Here is an 18,505-nt window from a genome sequence, read left to right as displayed (position 1 = left end):
CAAAATAATAACAAGGAGCTCTGGAGAACCCCTGAGAGCCACCTTTAGTACATCACTACCTCTAGATTCTTCTGCATATTTATTATCAGTGGCAGAGAAACCTAGAGTCTGGATAGTAGTGTTCTTAGCTGCTAACTCCTTTGGACTGTTTTACATTAATAAGATGTGTACAGTTAGTATGTTGGAATAAATAACACGTACATTGTTCTGTTTATTTAAATATGGTGCATTAAATTAATTTAAGTAACACAAATGAACAGCTAGTAGTTCTTTTGGGGTCAGCCACAGAAAGTCGTATGATGACTGCAATTGTAATGAACATTCAACTCAGTAAAACTTCAGAAATCCAGGACCCCACTCCAGTATTTAAAGGAGCACTAAATTCTACAGTGCTATGGCTTGAGCTGAAGAACTGTTAATTTATAAAATCTATTTTCTCTCGGCAGTCATTATCATGTGCCTGTGCAACATGTGCCAATGCATGAGAGATGCCCCCCTCAAGTTGGTAATTCTTGAGATAACTACATTTTCTTAGGTTACTTTGCCAATGAACTGGCATGACCTGGGTATTTCTTATGTGCCTTGGAAAAGTAAAAATGGCTCTGATAATTGACGTTATTGTCCAAAGGCAGCATTTCCTCTCTCTGGTGAACAGAAGATCTAGTGAGAATTGTTGGGATGGAATTATTGCAGTGAGACCTGGCACACAACAGCGAAACATGCCAAATAAGGGTTTCCTCCCTCCCAGCCTACTGTACCGGGAAGTATGGGAAGATTGTTGGTAAGTATGTAATAATACATTTAGCCATCTAAAGTGCTGTACAGTCAATTTTATATGAAGTGTTACATTTGTTGTACACTGCTGAAACGTGTGGTTAAATGTAGTGAAATACATATTGTACACATACATAAAGTAGGAAGTTTTAAGAACTGGGAAAGCTGTCCAGTCTCACACTTGTGTCTTTAAAGTGTACCATAATGTGACCATCCTGGTTTTTCGTTAGCCTTACCAGTCCCCTTCTCAAACAGCCTAGATATTTTTTCGACTCCTTTTCTCTGAGTCAGTCGCTTTCCTTGTTAATGTATTCAATATGTTTATCACCCTTTGAATGCAGTAGTAGTTCCTGAATTCCTTACTGATTCCTGGATTACTATATTACTACTTTATATACTATAAAGGCCCCTAGCTTTGAATGTCTTACTGGTTTTAAAAAATGTACATTGAGCTTTGTAACAGGGTAGCAGATTTTAGGAATACTGGGGCTGCTCTTCTGAGTTACATTAATACCATATGCTAGAACCCTGCACAGAGGTGCAAAATTATTTTTGTTGATTTACTTTGTCAGATCAGCTGAGAGTCCAATTAGCTTTTACCCAGGAAGAATAAAAGGTTTCAGCCTCTCTCAGGCAGACAGGACCAGGGGTCAAGACAAGAGAGGTCCTTTAGGAAACAAATGTCAGAACAGTTAAGCTCAACAGAATTCTTAGGCTGAGGTTTGTTTTGTTGTTGGTATAGCTAATAATTAAAGTAAACACCAAGAACAGCGTAAGATTGTATGAGATTGCATGTGCTAGGATATAGATATTCAGGCCTGTCTGTAAAGGCCTATACTCTAAGAATTTAGGTGTATTCTTATCACTTGGCTAGTTGTAGAGGTATAAAAGAAAGAATCAAAATAACTGTCTGCCGGTGTAAGAGCCTTCTCTTACTGTGAGAGTCTGAGGCCCTGTTCTTAGGCTAAGGTCTTTGGCTAAGCAACAGAGCTGGGAAGCGAACGGTCACATCCTCACATTCCAAACTAGTCACATTGAAATAAGGTGTTATTGGGCTGTTAGGAATACAATCCTGTCCTGATAATGCCTATTGCCTCCAGAGAAAGGGAAGTGCCTAGAAAATGTAAAAGGAAACTTAGTTTGATAGCATCCTGTCTGGCAAGAACTCACTTATCAATAGCTGGGATGTGAAATCCTCACTTCTGTATTGTTTTGTCATTATAGTTCCCACTTTGCTATTGTTTGTCTGTATAATCTCTGTCTGGTTCTGTGATTGTTCCTGTCTGCTGTATAATTAATTTTGCTGGGTGTAAACTAATTAAGGTGGTGGGATATAATTGGTTACATAATCATGTTACAATATGTTGGGATTAGTTTGTTAAATTTCAGGGAAATGATTGGTTAAGGTATAGCTAAGCAGAACTCAAGTTTTACTATATAGTCTGCAGTCAGTCAGGAAGTGGCTGGGTGTGTGGGGTGAGTGGGGGAAATGGGAACAGGGAATGGGGGTGGGGAAATTGGAATCATGTTTGGCTAAGGGCAGGAATGGGAATAGGGACACAGGTGTAAGGCTCTGTGGTGTCAGAGCTGGGAAGGGGGACACTAAGGAAGGAAACTGGAATCATGCTTGCTGGAAGTTCACCCCAATAAATATCGAATTGTTTGCACCTTTGGACTTTCGGGTATTGTTGCTCTCTGTTCATGCAAGAAGGACCAGGGAAGTAAGTGGGTGAAGGAATAAGCCCCCTAACAGCATGTGTATTAGGAAAAGGGTAGAAATGTCACCATTTACCAACTTCTAAATCCCTTTCAGTAGGGATTTTCAGGTTCCTTCAGTGTTTTTTTTTCTTTAAGTTTAAATCTTTTATCAGGTTTTTGTGTCTTTTCCCCTCATAGTTGGGTTTACTTTAATAACTTTATCTTGTTACTTGCATTTTTAAGAACTGGCATAATCTGTTGAACTGCAGAAATAGTGGGTCATGATTCCATTCCTGAGGGCAGAAGATAAAAGGGCCCAAAATATTTTCTGATCTTAGCTTGTTCCATTCATATGATTTCCCCATTCTTGACATTTGTCCCATTCCTTATTGCTACGATACCATCTGGGCGTAAAAGCATATCAAAGTGCATTAACTAACTGTGAATGTGCATCAACAAGGTCCACATAGACAATTAGAGTTCAGTAGACTAGTTCTGGGTAGATTCACACCCCAATTTGCTATGAACTAAATTTTCACGTATACACACCCTAAATGTGTGATAGGCTCTTCCATGTTTTCTTTTCATATTGTCTCATACTTTGAGAGTCAGAAGCACATCACATCTCTGAACATACAGCAATTTCAAAATGGCATAAGCAAGTCTGAGCCCCACATTTGTTCCATAAAAGTTCAAGGGGAAATGGGCCAGAGGTGGTCACAATGCTCATGGAAGGTAGCAGTAAGGGTAAGAGGGGTTTAGTAACTGAACATCCATTCCCCTCAAAAGATCAGTTCTTATTTTACCCCAACCAGTTAAACCATCCATATTCATCAGAACAAAGCTGGATGTGAAACCTAAAACCACAATGCTGAAGTAATGGGAAGTAATTTGTTTCCACACAAATATAATTTTAATATTTCAGGCCTGCAGCTAAGTTTTTTGTTCCCTTTTATAATTAGCTGAATATATATTTTTCAAACTCTGCATAGTAAAATTCCAAAAATAGAGAATGATGATCAGAAATCCAGGAACTCACCAGGTCAATGCAGTAAAGAAATTAGAAACTGAAAACATATGAAGGTTAAGATGAGTCTTAAACATGACAAATAAAATGTTTTGAATACCAAATAATTTATGCAAAATGTTACAAAATCTGAAGTGCTAAATAAATTGTTGATACAATGTACTCTATTTTGACATTTTGTTTACACTTAAAAGATAGTGAATGTAGAGTCCGTTGTATACAATATTTTAAAGGTATTTTTCCTGTAATAGTTGCTTTATTCTTTTGTACAAACAATTTGAAATGTAATTTTAAATTTAAATCTTATTTTGTGAAGGCACACTAAAATATGTTGGGCGAAACATCCAAAAATAGACTTGTGGTTATGTAATTTCTCTTTATTTTTTAAAAAGTTGCTACTACTGTACAAAATACTTTTTTGTTTTAACCCTTTGAAGGCTCTTGGGTTCCTTTTCTATTTTTCACTGTCAGCATGGCATATTATTTTTCTAAACTATGTAATCTTTCATGATTACCACATGAGTGTATTGTAAGAAATGTTGTCTCAGGATGGTGTTTACAGAAGCCTTGAAGCTTTAAAACAGAAGAATGAGACTGAAGAATTCTTCAATCCATAGATTAAATGGTAGACATATTATGGGCTCATAGAATTATTATAATTTGATTTATCTTTTTGTATTTCAAGTTTTTTTTTCATAACTTGATCTATCAGAACATTGAAGGGCTATTTATCTTTACCTTTTGTTCTAAATTATTTTATCTTTTTAACAAAGTGGATGTTTTCTGCTTTTGAGTTTTTATAATTTTAACCATTAGAAAATGCTAAGAGTAGTATAGCTCTGCACAGAAAGGAAAAATAATGGTGGGCCTGATCCCACTGAGGTCAATGGTAATTGACTTCAATAGCAGTAGGTTTTGGCCCTAATAAACTGGCTTGTCAACTTCTGACTGTGTTTTCAAAATACTATGTGGGAGGCAAGAGGAAAAGTTCTGATTTTTGTGTGTGCGCTCGTCTGCATGGCTCATCCTCAAGACAGTTTTGAAAATGAATCCTAATATGTGGAATGAAACCTTAAAATAAAAATCAGATGCATCTGAGGTGATGGATGATTTCTTTCAGTGCAAATCTTGTAAAGAGACAGCTGACTGTTATGGCTACCCACCCATTTTATCCTGCAGTACAATAAAACTTAACAAAACTGTATCCTTGTCAGTTAACCACGGCATCTTGTAAGTGTATGAAACCTTGTTGCTGTGGTTACTGCCTTTGTCTCCAGTGGTTTTTTTATCCATGGTTCATTTTTTCTTTAATACAGTACTATACAAAGGAATAAAATAATGAGTCATTCAGAAATGTGTTGTTAAAATATCCCTCTTTATCGTTACATTTCACTGCTTTAGAATTAACTTTCACAGGCTGTTAATTCAAGGCAACAGTTAAGTCTGAGAAGAACTGTTAAAAATTCTGTGATTTTTGTTTTCGTTTATAAGAAAAACTTGTCTATGTAATTGAAGAACTTCTTACAAGTTTGAACAATTAAACCCTTCTTTTAGTGAATGTATTATTTCTGGTACAAGTAGATAAAATTCTACACAGTAAGCATGGTAAAAATTGTGCATGTTCTGCACAGCACAGAATCTTAGAGTAAAGTTTTCTGGGCACAAAAGCAGTAACAAAACTGTCCCTACAAAACTGAGTAGCTGAATAACACAAGAAATAATTTTTGTTAATTTAAAACTTTAGAAACTGAAATTTGTAAAGTGAGATGTAATTCAGTTCTGGTACTGTACATACCAGCTGTTCTCAGTAATTGAAACTTTACAGTATGAAAAAATACATTAGATCTGTACAGTTTTTACAGGTAGGTAGGATGAGTTTTGAAAAAAGATTTGCTTTAAGGGTCATACTCTGCTTTATGTCAAAAATACTGCACAACTTAGCTAATTACAAATTGTAGACTTGAAACAATTCATGTCTTCATGTATAACTCTTGGTTCTCTTTTAATTAAACAGGGGTTTCAGAAACCATTTTAGAACATCTTCCTTGTTTTGTCCTTCAAGTTACATAGGTTGGTTGCAGCCCTCTGTTACAAATGAAGTCAGTTAAGCTAGCTGCTGACTGTGTTCACTGATTCTTGCGGCTGTTGTTATTGTGCTGAGATCCAGATCAGTCTCTAGGTGTGTTTCCATTGTTTCTTCCTGTGCATTACATTCATAGGGCTTATGAGCAAGGAGTTCATGATGCACACCACAGTAACTTATTGTGGGTTGGTCATAGGCGAGAAATGTTGACACATTCATAGATAAAGGTATCTGGGGAAAAACGGATATGAAAAATAGGCAGTTAGCAAAAGACATAATTAACTTTTGTGATGTGAATTTGATGGTGATGAAAGTGAATATCTAAAAACATTGGCTAGTGCCAAGAATAGTGCTTCCCATGAGAACTTCCCCTCACACCTTTGCCAATGCTCTTCAAACCTTACTGGTATCATCTTTGATGCCTGGTGCTGGGCCTAGGGATTTGTTTGTGAAATTTTGTGTATGGCAGAGGAGCCACAGAAGTGTCTTAAAGATGCAAATCAAGGCAAATAAACTTTCATAATATATTTAGCAAATGCAAAATGTAAACCACCAAAAATGTATAGGGGACGGGGAAGAGACGTTACCAAATTGGTAAGACATGGAATATTTTAAGTGGGATTTACTTGGCTGCCCAACTGCAAATAAGTGACTGGTGGACATTTCCAGACTGTATCAGATTTTGTAGCAACTTTACAACGTGGATAAATATCTACTACAGGTTACCACTTTATTACTATTTATGACTTAAGGATAGATTTGAATCTAGCAGGTTTCCATAGGTGAAAGGCCTGTTTGAAGAAATAGCTGCATTTCATTATTTTTACCCCTACAGTTGGAGCCTCCCCTCACTTTATTTCATATAAATTAGGATGTCATTTAAATTTTTTTGTGACTATTTTCATGAGGATTTCAAAGAATGTCATATATAGTTATCACAAATATATTTCAGAACCAGAGATGAAGAGAATATAGACCTTAATTATAAACATTTCTACTAGCAATTCTTTCTTGCTAATAATATAAATCTGAAGGATGAAAAATACAAAAAATGATTATAGTAAAACGGTTGATATGAGTAATGCATGTATAGTATTTTTTTTAAAAAGATTTAGTCAGCTATCAACTTGCATTTTATGTATGCTACAGAGAACAGCTTGTAGATTTGTCACTTTTATTGTTCTGTTTCTGCTCCAAAATAAACCTGTTTTGAAGCTTGACTGGAACTTTATAGAACTAAATATAAAGACAATTCCAACACAGAGACTTATATTTAATGATGACTGCTATTGACTGAGTGTGATATTTTTAAATTTTTTTAATTCTAAAAGCATTCCAAATATTAAATGGTTGAAATAATAAAAAGCATGAATGTTTCTCCCTTGCAGTAACAACTTGATGTACTGGGGATGCTGTATTTTAGAATAATTTCAACAAGAGGACAGGGTTCAGAACATGTTAATGTGTCAGAGCAGTAAAATTGACCACTTAAAAATGATTTTTTTTACCAAATTCAAAGAATCAAAATAAAAAGTCTCTTTTTAAGCATAGTTTTAAATCTTATGCAACTCATCTATTATGGCCTGTGGTACATGATTTTTGTCTATCGCTCAAAAGTTTTGGTTGATCCCATACATATTTTTTTTAAGTAGGGCTAAAATAAAATCCTGCAGTCATTAGGCTTTTTATAAGGAGGACCATGAGTCAAAACTTGGCGCTGACTGCAGAATGCAAGCCCCGATTCAGTAAAGTATTTTAAAATATACTTAAGTGCCACTGATTTAGGGTCTAATTCAGCTCCTAGTCTTTTTATTAACTTCCACTTTGGGAATAATGAATTGAGAATGGTCCTTAAATGATTCCTCAACATTTAGATGACATTAGGAAAACATGTAAAATTAGACTAATTTATCAATTTACAGTATTTATTCTCCAGTCAGATGTAATGCTTACTATTGAGGAGAGTGATTTTTCCCTTTTTTTTTATACTCTGTCACTGTCCCGTGCTTGTACTCCTTATGTAGACAAAACTTAATTAATTCAAGCAATTCTGCATATGCTCTGTTCCCTAAAGGACAGGTAACTTAAAGTGCAAAACATAAATATGGAATTGAATCCTAATAGAAATGTCTTCATGGTCTCTTAGATTTTAATGAAAAACATATCCTTCCTGTGTCACTCTTTTTGGTTTTTATTACTAGTGCAGTGCTGTGATACTAATTATCCTATATACCTGTGGATGCCTTCACTGTCGTATATATGTCTAGTCCTTTTTTGTGAACATTGTTAAACTCTTAGCTTAATTGATCCCCTTCCTGTTCTTTAAGGAATGATCAGACTTCTCTGGTTCAGTTAGGTGGAACCCAGCTAAGGGAATTACCTCTATTGCATCTTTGTTTCCTCCCATCACGAGACTACCTCCCTTAACTGGAGGTTCAGAATCACCAATTCTGAGGTGGGCCTTCTCTATAGTATCCCTATATCTGCCACACTAAATAATCTCATCTCTCTCTCTCTGCTGCACTATTTCAGCAACTCTGGTTTTAAGCATCTATGCTTGGGCCCTGGGAGCCACAAACTGCTTCTACCAAGTGTGTACATGTACCATTTGGCCATAAAGTAAATAGCAGTACTTTTTTGCATTGTGCACGGGCTAGTCCTCCCTACCTGATTAATTTGCTATTGGTGTTCTAGTCTAGGTCCATACATAATGTGGGCTTTGTACTCTGCGGTTATGTACTAAGTTTTAGCTTCTAGTTCTTTGAGTGATGGTCCCTATGTGTATACCACTTTGGGGGTGCACATGCACCTAAGACCAGAACATTTTTATTTTCAGTTTTGATGCTGCCTCATGCTCTGAACTAAGGGCATAAAGGAAGGCACAGACCACCTCTCTAAGTCCTTTCTACCACTCGTGGTCTGATACAGAGCCCCTCAGTGTTCACAGCTTCACTAGCATTCCTTAGTGGCCTTCCTGAGTGCTATCACCTCTTTCGGAAGAGTGGGTGAGCCCAAGGCCCGAATGATGGACCCTCCCTTCATGGCCTTTCATAAGGATAAGGTTTCTTTGAGGTTACACCCCAAGTTCATTCAGAAGGTTCCCTCCCAATTCCACATAGTTCATGTCAAACACCTGCCTGTTTTCGAGCCTAACCTCACATTACCATTCTCTGTTGAATCTTAGCTTTCTACCTGCAAAGGACGTGACCCTTCAGTCTCCAAGACTTTGTTTCTATCACTGAATGGATGAGGGGGAAGCAATCTCCTCACAAAGACATTCTAAATGAATTTCAGATTGTGTCTTCCTTCTCTATAAACTCGTGCAGACTCCTTCACCTCAAAGTGTCAGGGTCCACTTGGCCAGACTTTTCTTCAGGGTTTTCCTCGCCTGGAGATCTGTGGAGCAGCACAGTGGGTTCTGTGCATACGTTTGCTAGACTTTACACCTTTGCTAGACTTTACATAGGGGCCTCTTCTGTGGACATAGCCTTCTACAGCAGTCCTGCAGTCTGTGGGGTAGCATTGTTCCTCGCACACTCCACTTGGATGAATACTGTTTGGGTGCAGTGGACCATTGCTCAAAGAAAAATGAAAGGTTACTTCCCTTCAGTAAATGGAGTTCTTTGAGATGTGTGATTCCATAACCCACCCTCCTTTGCTTTGCTTCAGATCTTTTCCTAAGGTGATTTGTGCTAGAGAAGGAACTAGAGGTCTGTGCCTCTCTTTATGCTCTCAGTTTGGCATCAAGGAGGCTCAGGACACAAGCATGGGCCAACAGGTGCTGCTAGTAAAAAAAATATCCAGTGTTAGGTGTATGGAGTGCATGTACACTCCCGCAGTGGAATGCAGGTGGGGAACCACACGTCTTGAAGAACTCCAGTTACTGTAAGGTAAGTAACCTTTCTTTACGTGTTCATTACATTTAATCCAATGAACTTTCTCTACTCCACTAAGAATTTATTAAGCTGTCTACCTGAAGGGCTGAATTGCAACTCAGTCCTAACTCCCCTGTCTTTTCTCTGTGCCTTGCGGTATCAAGGGTGCCCCAGCTAAAGACTATATGCTCACTAATTAAATTTGTGTCTATATCTAACCAGTTCAAAGCATGAGGACTTTACACCCACATGAAAAGAAATCTTTAAAAAAAATTATATGTGTGTAAGCTTTAACATGACATCATTCTTTTAAGGTTCATTTTATTTGTGAAGCTTGGGGCACCCAAGGGACAGCCAAGTGAAGTTACCATGTGAGGACTAGAATAAATCTGTAATGAATCCACAGTGTAAACTCCCACATATCGTAATCTTGAGAGTCAAGTAATCCTTGATGTGGAGAGATCACCCTTTTGGAAAAGTGAGATGTAATTCAATCAAACACTAATTGTGTCAGCAGAGGGTAAATATTTGTTGAATTATTTTGCACTGTAGAAAATTACATTGTCCTGGACCCATGGGCAGGAAGACAAGATGCAAGGCATGTGATTTAATTAGGCCACATCTTGAGTAACTTAATTCATCTGGGAATCATCCAGCAATAACTTGTATAGTGCAAGTCATGATTCCTTCCTTCATCATTTCCACCTGGTAGAGGATTGTTATCGCTCCACTTCCCCAACAGCTGGTCTCCAGCCCGTTGTTGAGATTCCACTGCCCTCACTCATATAAGGGCTAGAGAAAGGGAGTTGTATCTTTCTGACTCCTAATGACTGGAACAGCAATCCCATTCCCCAGCTTCTTTAGAGGATATGTTCCCTTAAACTAGAAGTGGAAATAAACTTATCAGGAAACCGAATGCTCTATGGAATGAATACCTGCATTGGACACCAGTCATAAGGAGGCATCACCAAATATCTTGGCTGCCTCCTCCCAGCCTAGTTCCCAGATAATTAACAATTCCCTCTTTAACATCAGCCAAAAATATATCTGCTTCCTGGTCAGAGAGGTGTACCCCAACATCCCTCAATAACTCAGATACTAAATATAGTTTTGGTAGGGTAATTACTGATCCTCCCCATTCCCAATGATTCACTCATCTGGCCTTGTCAACCTGTGGTGGCCTGGTGGATCCCACCGTTCCCTTTAAAGCAGAATTTCAGATTAGTTTACAGCAATGTCTGGGAAAAGGTCCTGGATCTGCCCTAAATCTTTTGGTTCCCTGATGATTAAGTCATCCCCCTTACAAAATTCACCTTGTCATCAAGGCTCAGCTGTGAACATCCAGGGAAACTGACTGCCCACCTTTTGGCTCAATATTCACAAATCCAAACATCAGTTCTCATGACCTGTTACCCTGTAGTGTGCCCCTCCGTTCATGCCAGTGCAGAGCTATCTCATCAATGATGCCCAGCAGTGAGTTTCCAAGAGGAATTGGCCACTTCCTCTGGACCAAATGCACAATATTATGCTCGCCCATCCAGTCACCATATCTTTTTTACCTGTTCGCTTGATCCCGAAGAAAGGGATAAATAGGAAGAGTTTAACAGATAACCCACTGAATTATCCTCCCCAACAGTGGTCTCTATACCCTTCTATGCATTTGGATGCTATAACTGATAGACAAAATCTGTTGGGCTCCTATTTCAGACAAAGTTGTGGATGTAACCAATCCAGTTCTGAATAAATGGGATCCCATTTCACCAGAGGAACCTCAACAATACATGCTCTTTGACATTGCCATGAACTGACATGTCCTTTTCTGAGGTAACTCCCTTTCCGTATGAAGAAAGAGTGGCCTGGCACCAGTAGCCTTGACACTAGCCCATTCTGTACTGCTTTGACTGGGCATCTCAGACTTCCCACATTTTTGTAGTAGTATGAGTCACCTTGCCTCCCTTTTTGTTTTTTGACAGTCTGAGAGTCAGGAGGTCAAATCTCTGCCCCACATTGCAGATCCCTAAATTTCAACGCCCAGCCTGAATCCTTCGTTGCTTAAAAAGAACAGGAGTACTTGTGCACCTTAGAGACTAACAAATTTATTAGAGCATACGCTTTCGTCAGCTACAGCTCACTTCATCGGATGCACCTTCTTAAATTCCTTATTAGCCCCTTCAATAGCCATGACACCACAGATTATAGCGTCAGATTCTGAAAGGGTTTATCCCCTGCCCTCAACTGGAGTTCAGTACATTCTTTCACACCCCAAATATATACTTGAACGATCAAGGTGCCTAGTTGCTTTGCACTAAGACAAAATTGGTCAAGAACCAAGATTCTATAGCTCTAGAGATATCTGAATGGGCTCCTCTCCGGAGAAGTGCATGTTTTATCCACTAGAAATGGAAAATATCACAGCAGATTTGTTTACTGCTACATAATTGAATGCATTTATTTTGCATATTTTAAACAATAGATTATTGATTTACCTCACAGTTCATGAAGGTTCATCTAGAATAATCTGCTACTGGTTCCATGTGGATGGAGCCCCTCAGTATGGGCAGAGATGCATCCCTCCACCCCACAGATCCAGTTGCAAGATTAAGATCTAGAATTTAGTATAAGGACTTTTTTGTTTTGTTTTATTATTCTACAGTTCTTTTTATAACTCTAAATGTGATTAATATATCCCACTCTGAAGGAAGAAATTTACTGAAATTCAGATCTTTCCAATATCCATCATAATCTGGCAGAATATTTAATTACTGTGTTTGACCTTTTAAATGAATTGCATTTTATCTTTAAAAATCTTAATTTTTCTCTTGATGACACATTAAGATTAGAAAACATTTTCATTTTATAAATTCTCTAACACGTGTTTAAATTTAATCAAGAATTTAATTATTTCCATGTGTTATATGACAGAAGTGAGTTATTCCTTCTGTCATGTAAAATATCAGATAGGCACTAAGTGAATGATTTTAGAAGTGGACCATAATTGTTCAACCATTCCTAATAATACTTTTCAGTATTAAGTGGCATAATGATTAGATTTAGAAAAAAAGTTGTAACTACTTCATGGTTAAAAGGAAGCTGAACATCCCACATACAGATTTTTTTGGAACAAACATATTGGGATTAGGATTAGCAATCAACATTAACAGGAAAACAAGAATGTAAATCATATATGCCTTGTTTGTTCTGTATAGCATAAGCACACCCAAATATTTAGGATACCATTTCTTCTAGAAGATGGGTATATTCAGGAGAAAATGTGATCACACTCTACCAGCTTGAAGGCTAACAGTAAAGCCCGTTACAAAGTTGTATTTTTGTAGATGTATCTTTTTATTTTCTCACTGATTAATTTGAAATACATATTAAGGATGAAGACACCATAGTATATAGTATATGGTTGGTTATTCAGATCTTTTACTCGTAAAAATGCATGAATCACCTCTACTTTCAAACAGCCATCTCCACCTTTTTATTCTTGGTGGAACATTCTATAAAGCTTTTTGTGCTTTTCTTAAAATAATAGAACTGAATTTACCTTGAGAGGCACTGGGGAATTTTGAAGCAAATGCGATGAGCGAAGAAGAGACCCTTGAGTAGCATTTTATAGCCTCTCCATCAAAATTTAGTGTTTGTTCTCAAATTAAAATATTGAGCATTCTCTTTCAAAATTCAAAATCTATTTCCTATAATATTTTCATAGTATCTGGTTTGCAATGTCTAGCCTATCTAACTGAAATTTTCAAGTGTTCATTTCACTTGAACAGTAAACAACCTATTTCTTCTTTTAATCATAAATACTCTAAGGATGGATTATGCCCCATTTTATGTGCCGCTGCAGGGCGAAGGAGGGACAAATGACGCCCCAACACCTCCTTGTGTAGCTTGCTTAAGGACAGCTACAATCACATTCCTCAGAGCAATGGAATAGGGAGTAGGCAAAGTAATGGTTCTTGCCATGGTCTGCTGACCAGCTGTGTGTTCATGGGAGAAGTGTGTTATGCCTCTTTAATAAGTGTAATTTCTCTCCCATCTCAAACAGTGAGCCTGAGAGGTACTGTGCTTACTTTTAAAATACTGTGACCAAAATGTTAATATCCATCAACATTCATCGTCTTCCTCACCAAGTGATTCACTTGGCAAATTGCAGCACTTAGGTCAAGATAACTAGAGCTGTTAATGGGTCCTGGAAGTGGTGAAAATAGCATGGAATTATCAGGGCATTTACAATCCTTAATGAAAGGACTAAACATCAAATCCTGACCACATTCTCCAGAGGTTGGGAACAGTTTCTCAGCACAGCAGAAGAGCTGTGGTTCTGCTGGAAACAGGTAAGGTGCTAGAGGCCGCTGCAGGTTGTGAGGAATATCCATGTGCCATGGATTATAGCTCTACAGGGGCTCCTGGTACAGCATTAAGTAGGGACAGGGCTGGAGGATCTGCCACTTTGTGAAGGGCAGCAGGGGCATAAGGGCTGAGGAAGCCAAATCTCTTTGATGCAGCTGTGGATTGGCTTACTGACAGCCCATGGTTTCAGGGAGAGGATCCCCCCTCACTGTCTGCCCCTGCAGGATCTCTGATTGACTTACTCAGGGCTTGTCTACATAAAAAAATAGCCACCAAGAATAATTATTCCACACTAGCTCGTGATGTGGACACTCTTATTCTGCAGTCAGGGTATGTCTACACAGCAAAAGCTGTACATGGGCTTGAGCTTGAATCCAGCTAGCATAGGTAACAATAGCAGTGAAGACAACACAGTACAGGCTTCAGAGCGGGCCAGCAAGCTGAGTAAGTACCCAGGGTCCATGCTGGGCTTGTACTATCTGCGCTCACTGTTGTTAGCTGGATTCAAGCTAGCATGGGTAGTCCAGCCCATGCACAGCGTTTGCTATGTAGACATACTTTGTGTGCCTTTGTGCTATTTAGCTTTAAGCCACTTTTGGAAATGGATTGTTAAATTACAAAAAAAAACCAAACCCCAACCCCAAAAACACAACCCTCAAAAAAACCACACAAGACAACCCACTCAGTGCAAAATAAATGTCCACAGGGGAGTGTGGAAGATCTATTGTGCTTTAAATTCATGCACCCTAGCTTATTTTGCAGTAGTGGGGGAAAGTTTTGCCCCTAAATTGGCTTCATGTAAACAGAGGCCCAATGGAGTTAACCAATTTATACCATCTGACCCAGACTCTCCCACAGTTTCAGGTAAATGTCAGGGTGCTGAACGGAGAAGACAAGTTGAAAAATAAGTGCTCGGGGGACTACCTATCTTAACATTAACAGGGCCTGTAGGAATTTGTTGAAAATCCCTGTAAGGTTAAACAGGGATGATGCAGAAAAAAGCAGACATCTCAGCCCCACTGCCTCCAGCTGCAGCCTGCTCCCTCCTAACATGCACAGCCCACTCAACAAGGAAAATTAATGGAAAGGCTTCTTTGGGGCCAGGAGGAGGGAGAACCATGTGGCTGTGCTGACGCTCCCTTGTTCTCTGCCCTTTGGGCCTATTTAGTCAGATTTCAGTTGCCTCTTTCTCACAGAAGCAGAAGGTAGCATATGGCCCTCAATTCCTTATGCCTAGCCACACTCCTACCTCCATTTGGAACCCAGACAAAATATTATACAATCTGGCTTCCAATGCAAGATGCACTATTACCCATATTTCAGTTGGAATTGTTAATGCAGAGAAATTTAACAACACATCTGTCAAGACAGATGAAAACTGTGCAGGATAATGCAGTTTATATAATTAAAATCTGTGCCTATATGTTAGAAATAATACTTGAGGCCCAGTGTACATTTTTGAACAGTTTTTTTGCAGTTGGCAAGTGGTACCCTTAACCTGAATAAAGCTGTATATCTTACCCACAGCTGTGAATCTGAATATCTGGCCTGATGCATATTCTGTACTGTTGTTTTATGAAATTTGTCTGATGTATTTAATCAGTTTTATTAAATTGTTTTATTCAATTTTATTTTATTGGTACTAGCAACGTTAGAATGAAAGTGAACACAAAAAGGGGAGAAGAAACATTTTAATTTTCTTTGCCCTGTAATCAGAGGACATGCTGTTTACAATAATGGTGTCACCATCCTTTCCCCACTTATGTCTTCTGAGTGGGGCCCTGGTGGCTTTTATCCCCCTCTCGCAGGTCTTTGTGGGTGGATAGCTGGTCCGATAGCACTGCTCCCCCCTTCCCTGTCTAATGAAAATCTCAGGGTAAGGAGACTTCCAGATCTCTCCATCTCACCCCACAACTCATTTGTACCGGGTCAGGAGAGACCACCATTACTGCTGCTAACTCTGCTTTGTTTGGTAACCTTGGGCTTTTGCAATTTACAGTCCTGGTGCAGAGATGTCAGCTCACACTCCTTGGTTATTAGACACAAGAAATATCTGTCATGATAGCTTTACATATTTTCTTTCCCGTGATTGTTACTTTTTCTAATTCTGTTATGTGTCTAAATATTCTGTTCTCTAAACAACCGGTTTCTTCTACGATATTAATTCAAATAAGAAATACTGCAGCCTTTGTGATGATATATTTCATCCCTTGACAGCAATTCTGAAGTAAAATCCACTGGATTGTTTCATTACTAGTGAAGTGTGAACTTCAAACTCTTTGGAGTTTAGATTCAGATCAAGTAACCATCCAAATGGCAGAGGCTTATCTTAAATTTACAGGACATTTAATTTAAAGAAAAAAGAAAAAAAAATGGGCCATCTTGATTATCACTTCAAAAGTTTTTTTCCCCCCTGCTGATAATAGCTCCTCTTAATTAATTATCCTCTTACAGTTGGTATGGGTACTTCCACCTTTTCATGTTCTCTGTATGTATAAATATCTTCTTACTATATGTTCCATTCTATGCATCCGATGAAGTGGGCTAAAACCCACAAAAGCTTATCCTCAAATAAATTTGTTAGTCTTTAAGGTGCCACAAGTACTCCTGTTCTTTTTGCTTAAATTTACAGTTCTGAAGCCTTAACATTACAATTACAATTTAGGGGAGCTCCTGTCCTGCAGGCTGCATTTCATTGAATAACACTGAGTTCCTGTAAAACAAAACAAAAATATTCTCTTTTCCTGTAAGGAATGTTAAGACCCAGCACTGATCTGAGCTAGAGAATCAGTACATTTTATATTTCCAAGACTAAGATGCAAAATAGACATTCTTTTGAAAATTCAAAACTACTTTGTTCAGTCTTGATCAGAAATATTGTCCAAAGAGCTGTCATTGCAATATTTCTGCACTCAGAGTTTGGATTTCAATGGAGCCTGAAAATACAAAGTTGCCTAAAAATTAAAAACAAAATTACACGTCTGGTCCCTTAATACACCTTAGACCATGCATGAGGAATTATGACCAGAAATCTTTTCTGCTGCTCCTGGCCTAATCCAGATTTTGGGAGTCCATATGCATCCGCAACATGACTAGCTTTCACGGCTATTCACACTGCTTCACAGCTGTTCACCTCACTATACATTTGCTTAGTTAGTACTACGACATAAATTACCCTGTTCTTTCAGCCTACCTATAGAGGAGAGGTAAAAGTAAGAGTGGCTTAAAGGAGGGCAGAAGAGAAACAGAGGTCTCTTCAAAGAGGAGAGGGAAAGAACATACAAGTAACACACACAGGCCCCATAAAGGCCTATGTTGGTGTCTCTCTCTCTTGTGAATGAATATAAATTGTGGTGAGGGCTGAATACAAAGTGTGTGAGAATAGACTAGGGTGAGTGAGTGTGTGTATGCGTACATATGTGTATATGTATTTGGGGAATGAGTATGTTGAAGAAATTATGAGGAGTGGAAAATAAGAACATGGGGTTTGGGAGAGAATGTAATATGTGGAAACAAAGATGACAGGGAAAAAGGTAGAGAGAAGACTTTGAAGTCTTAGAGGAAAAGGTATGTCAAGATATACAATGAAAAAAGAGAGGAAGTGGAGTGAAGGAAGGAAAAGGGAAAGAGAAGAGAGATCAAAAGCAACAGAACCACAACAGTAAAGTGATGAAAATGTAAAAATGCAGGATGAAGGTTTCTAACCATCAGAAGAGGGAAGTTCTGGAACTGCCTTCCAAGGGAGAAGTGGGGGCAAAAAACCCAAATGGCTTCAAGACTGAGCTTTATAAGTTTAAGGAGTTGACGGTATGATAAGATTGCCTACAATGGTATGTAACTGATCTGCGACTGCTAGTAGCAGCAGATATTGGCAGTAGCAAATATCTCCAATGGCCAGTGATGGGACACTAGATCAGGAGGGCTTTGGATTACTACAGAGAATTTTTTCCGTTGTCTGGCTGGTGGGTCTTGCCCACATGCTCAGGTTCTAACTAATTACCATATTTGTGGTCGGGAACAGAGGTGCTGACTCCGTGGGTGCTCTGGGGCTGGAGCACCCGTGGGGAAAAATTAGTGGGTGCTCTGCTCCCACCGGCAGCCAAGCTCCCTTCCCCCCCCCCACCTCCTCCCTCCCTGAGTGTGGTACGTCCCTGCTCCTCCGCCTACCTCCCAGCACTTCCCGCTGCCAAACAGCTGTTTGGCGGCACTTAGGACTTTCCAGGAGGGAGGGGGGAAGAGTGGGGACGTGGCATGCTCAGGGGAGGAGATGGAGAAGAGGCTGGGCAGGGGCGGGGACTTGGGGGAAGGGGGTGGAATGTGGGTGGGAAGGGGGCGGGGACTTTAGGGAAGGGGTAGAATGGGGGCAAGGTGAGGGTGGTACAGGGGCAGGGGTGGGGTCAAGCACCCACTGGGAACAGTGGAAGTCGGCGCCTATGGTTGGGAAGGAATTTTCCCCTTTGTCAGGTTTGCAGCGCCCCTGGGTTTTTTTCACTTTCTTATGCAGCGTGGGGCACGGGTCACTTGCAGGTTTAAACTAATTTAAATAGTGGATTCTCTGTAACTTGAAGTCTTTAAAGCATGATTTGAGGACTTCAGTATCTCAGCCAGAGGTTATGGCTCTACTGCAAGGGTGGGTGGAAGAGGTTCTGTGGCCTGCAATATCCCAGAGGTCAGACTGGATGATAACGA

General features: G+C 39.1%; 2 protein-coding genes across 2 annotated transcripts in view; one reads left to right on the top strand and one right to left on the bottom strand.

The window, feature by feature from the left end:
* The window catches only part of CTNNA3 (catenin alpha 3), a 909,177-nt gene that overhangs the window by 256,332 nt on the left and 634,340 nt on the right, over positions 1-18,505 (top strand). The gene's annotated exons all lie outside the window — the stretch shown is intronic.
* Positions 5,604-18,505, bottom strand: part of LRRTM3 (leucine rich repeat transmembrane neuronal 3) — a 159,255-nt gene continuing 146,353 nt past the window's right edge. The window contains exon 3 of the mRNA XM_077821364.1: positions 5,604-5,813. Within this exon, the coding sequence (XP_077677490.1) occupies positions 5,604-5,813 (210 nt within the window). The remainder of the gene's footprint in view (positions 5,814-18,505) is intronic.

The sequence above is a fragment of the Eretmochelys imbricata genome, chromosome 7 (assembly GCF_965152235.1).
Source record: "Eretmochelys imbricata isolate rEreImb1 chromosome 7, rEreImb1.hap1, whole genome shotgun sequence".
Lineage (NCBI taxonomy): Eukaryota > Metazoa > Chordata > Testudines > Cheloniidae > Eretmochelys > Eretmochelys imbricata.
The sequence above is the reverse complement of the archived record's forward strand: the minus strand, read 5'-3'. Positions and strand labels throughout refer to the sequence as shown.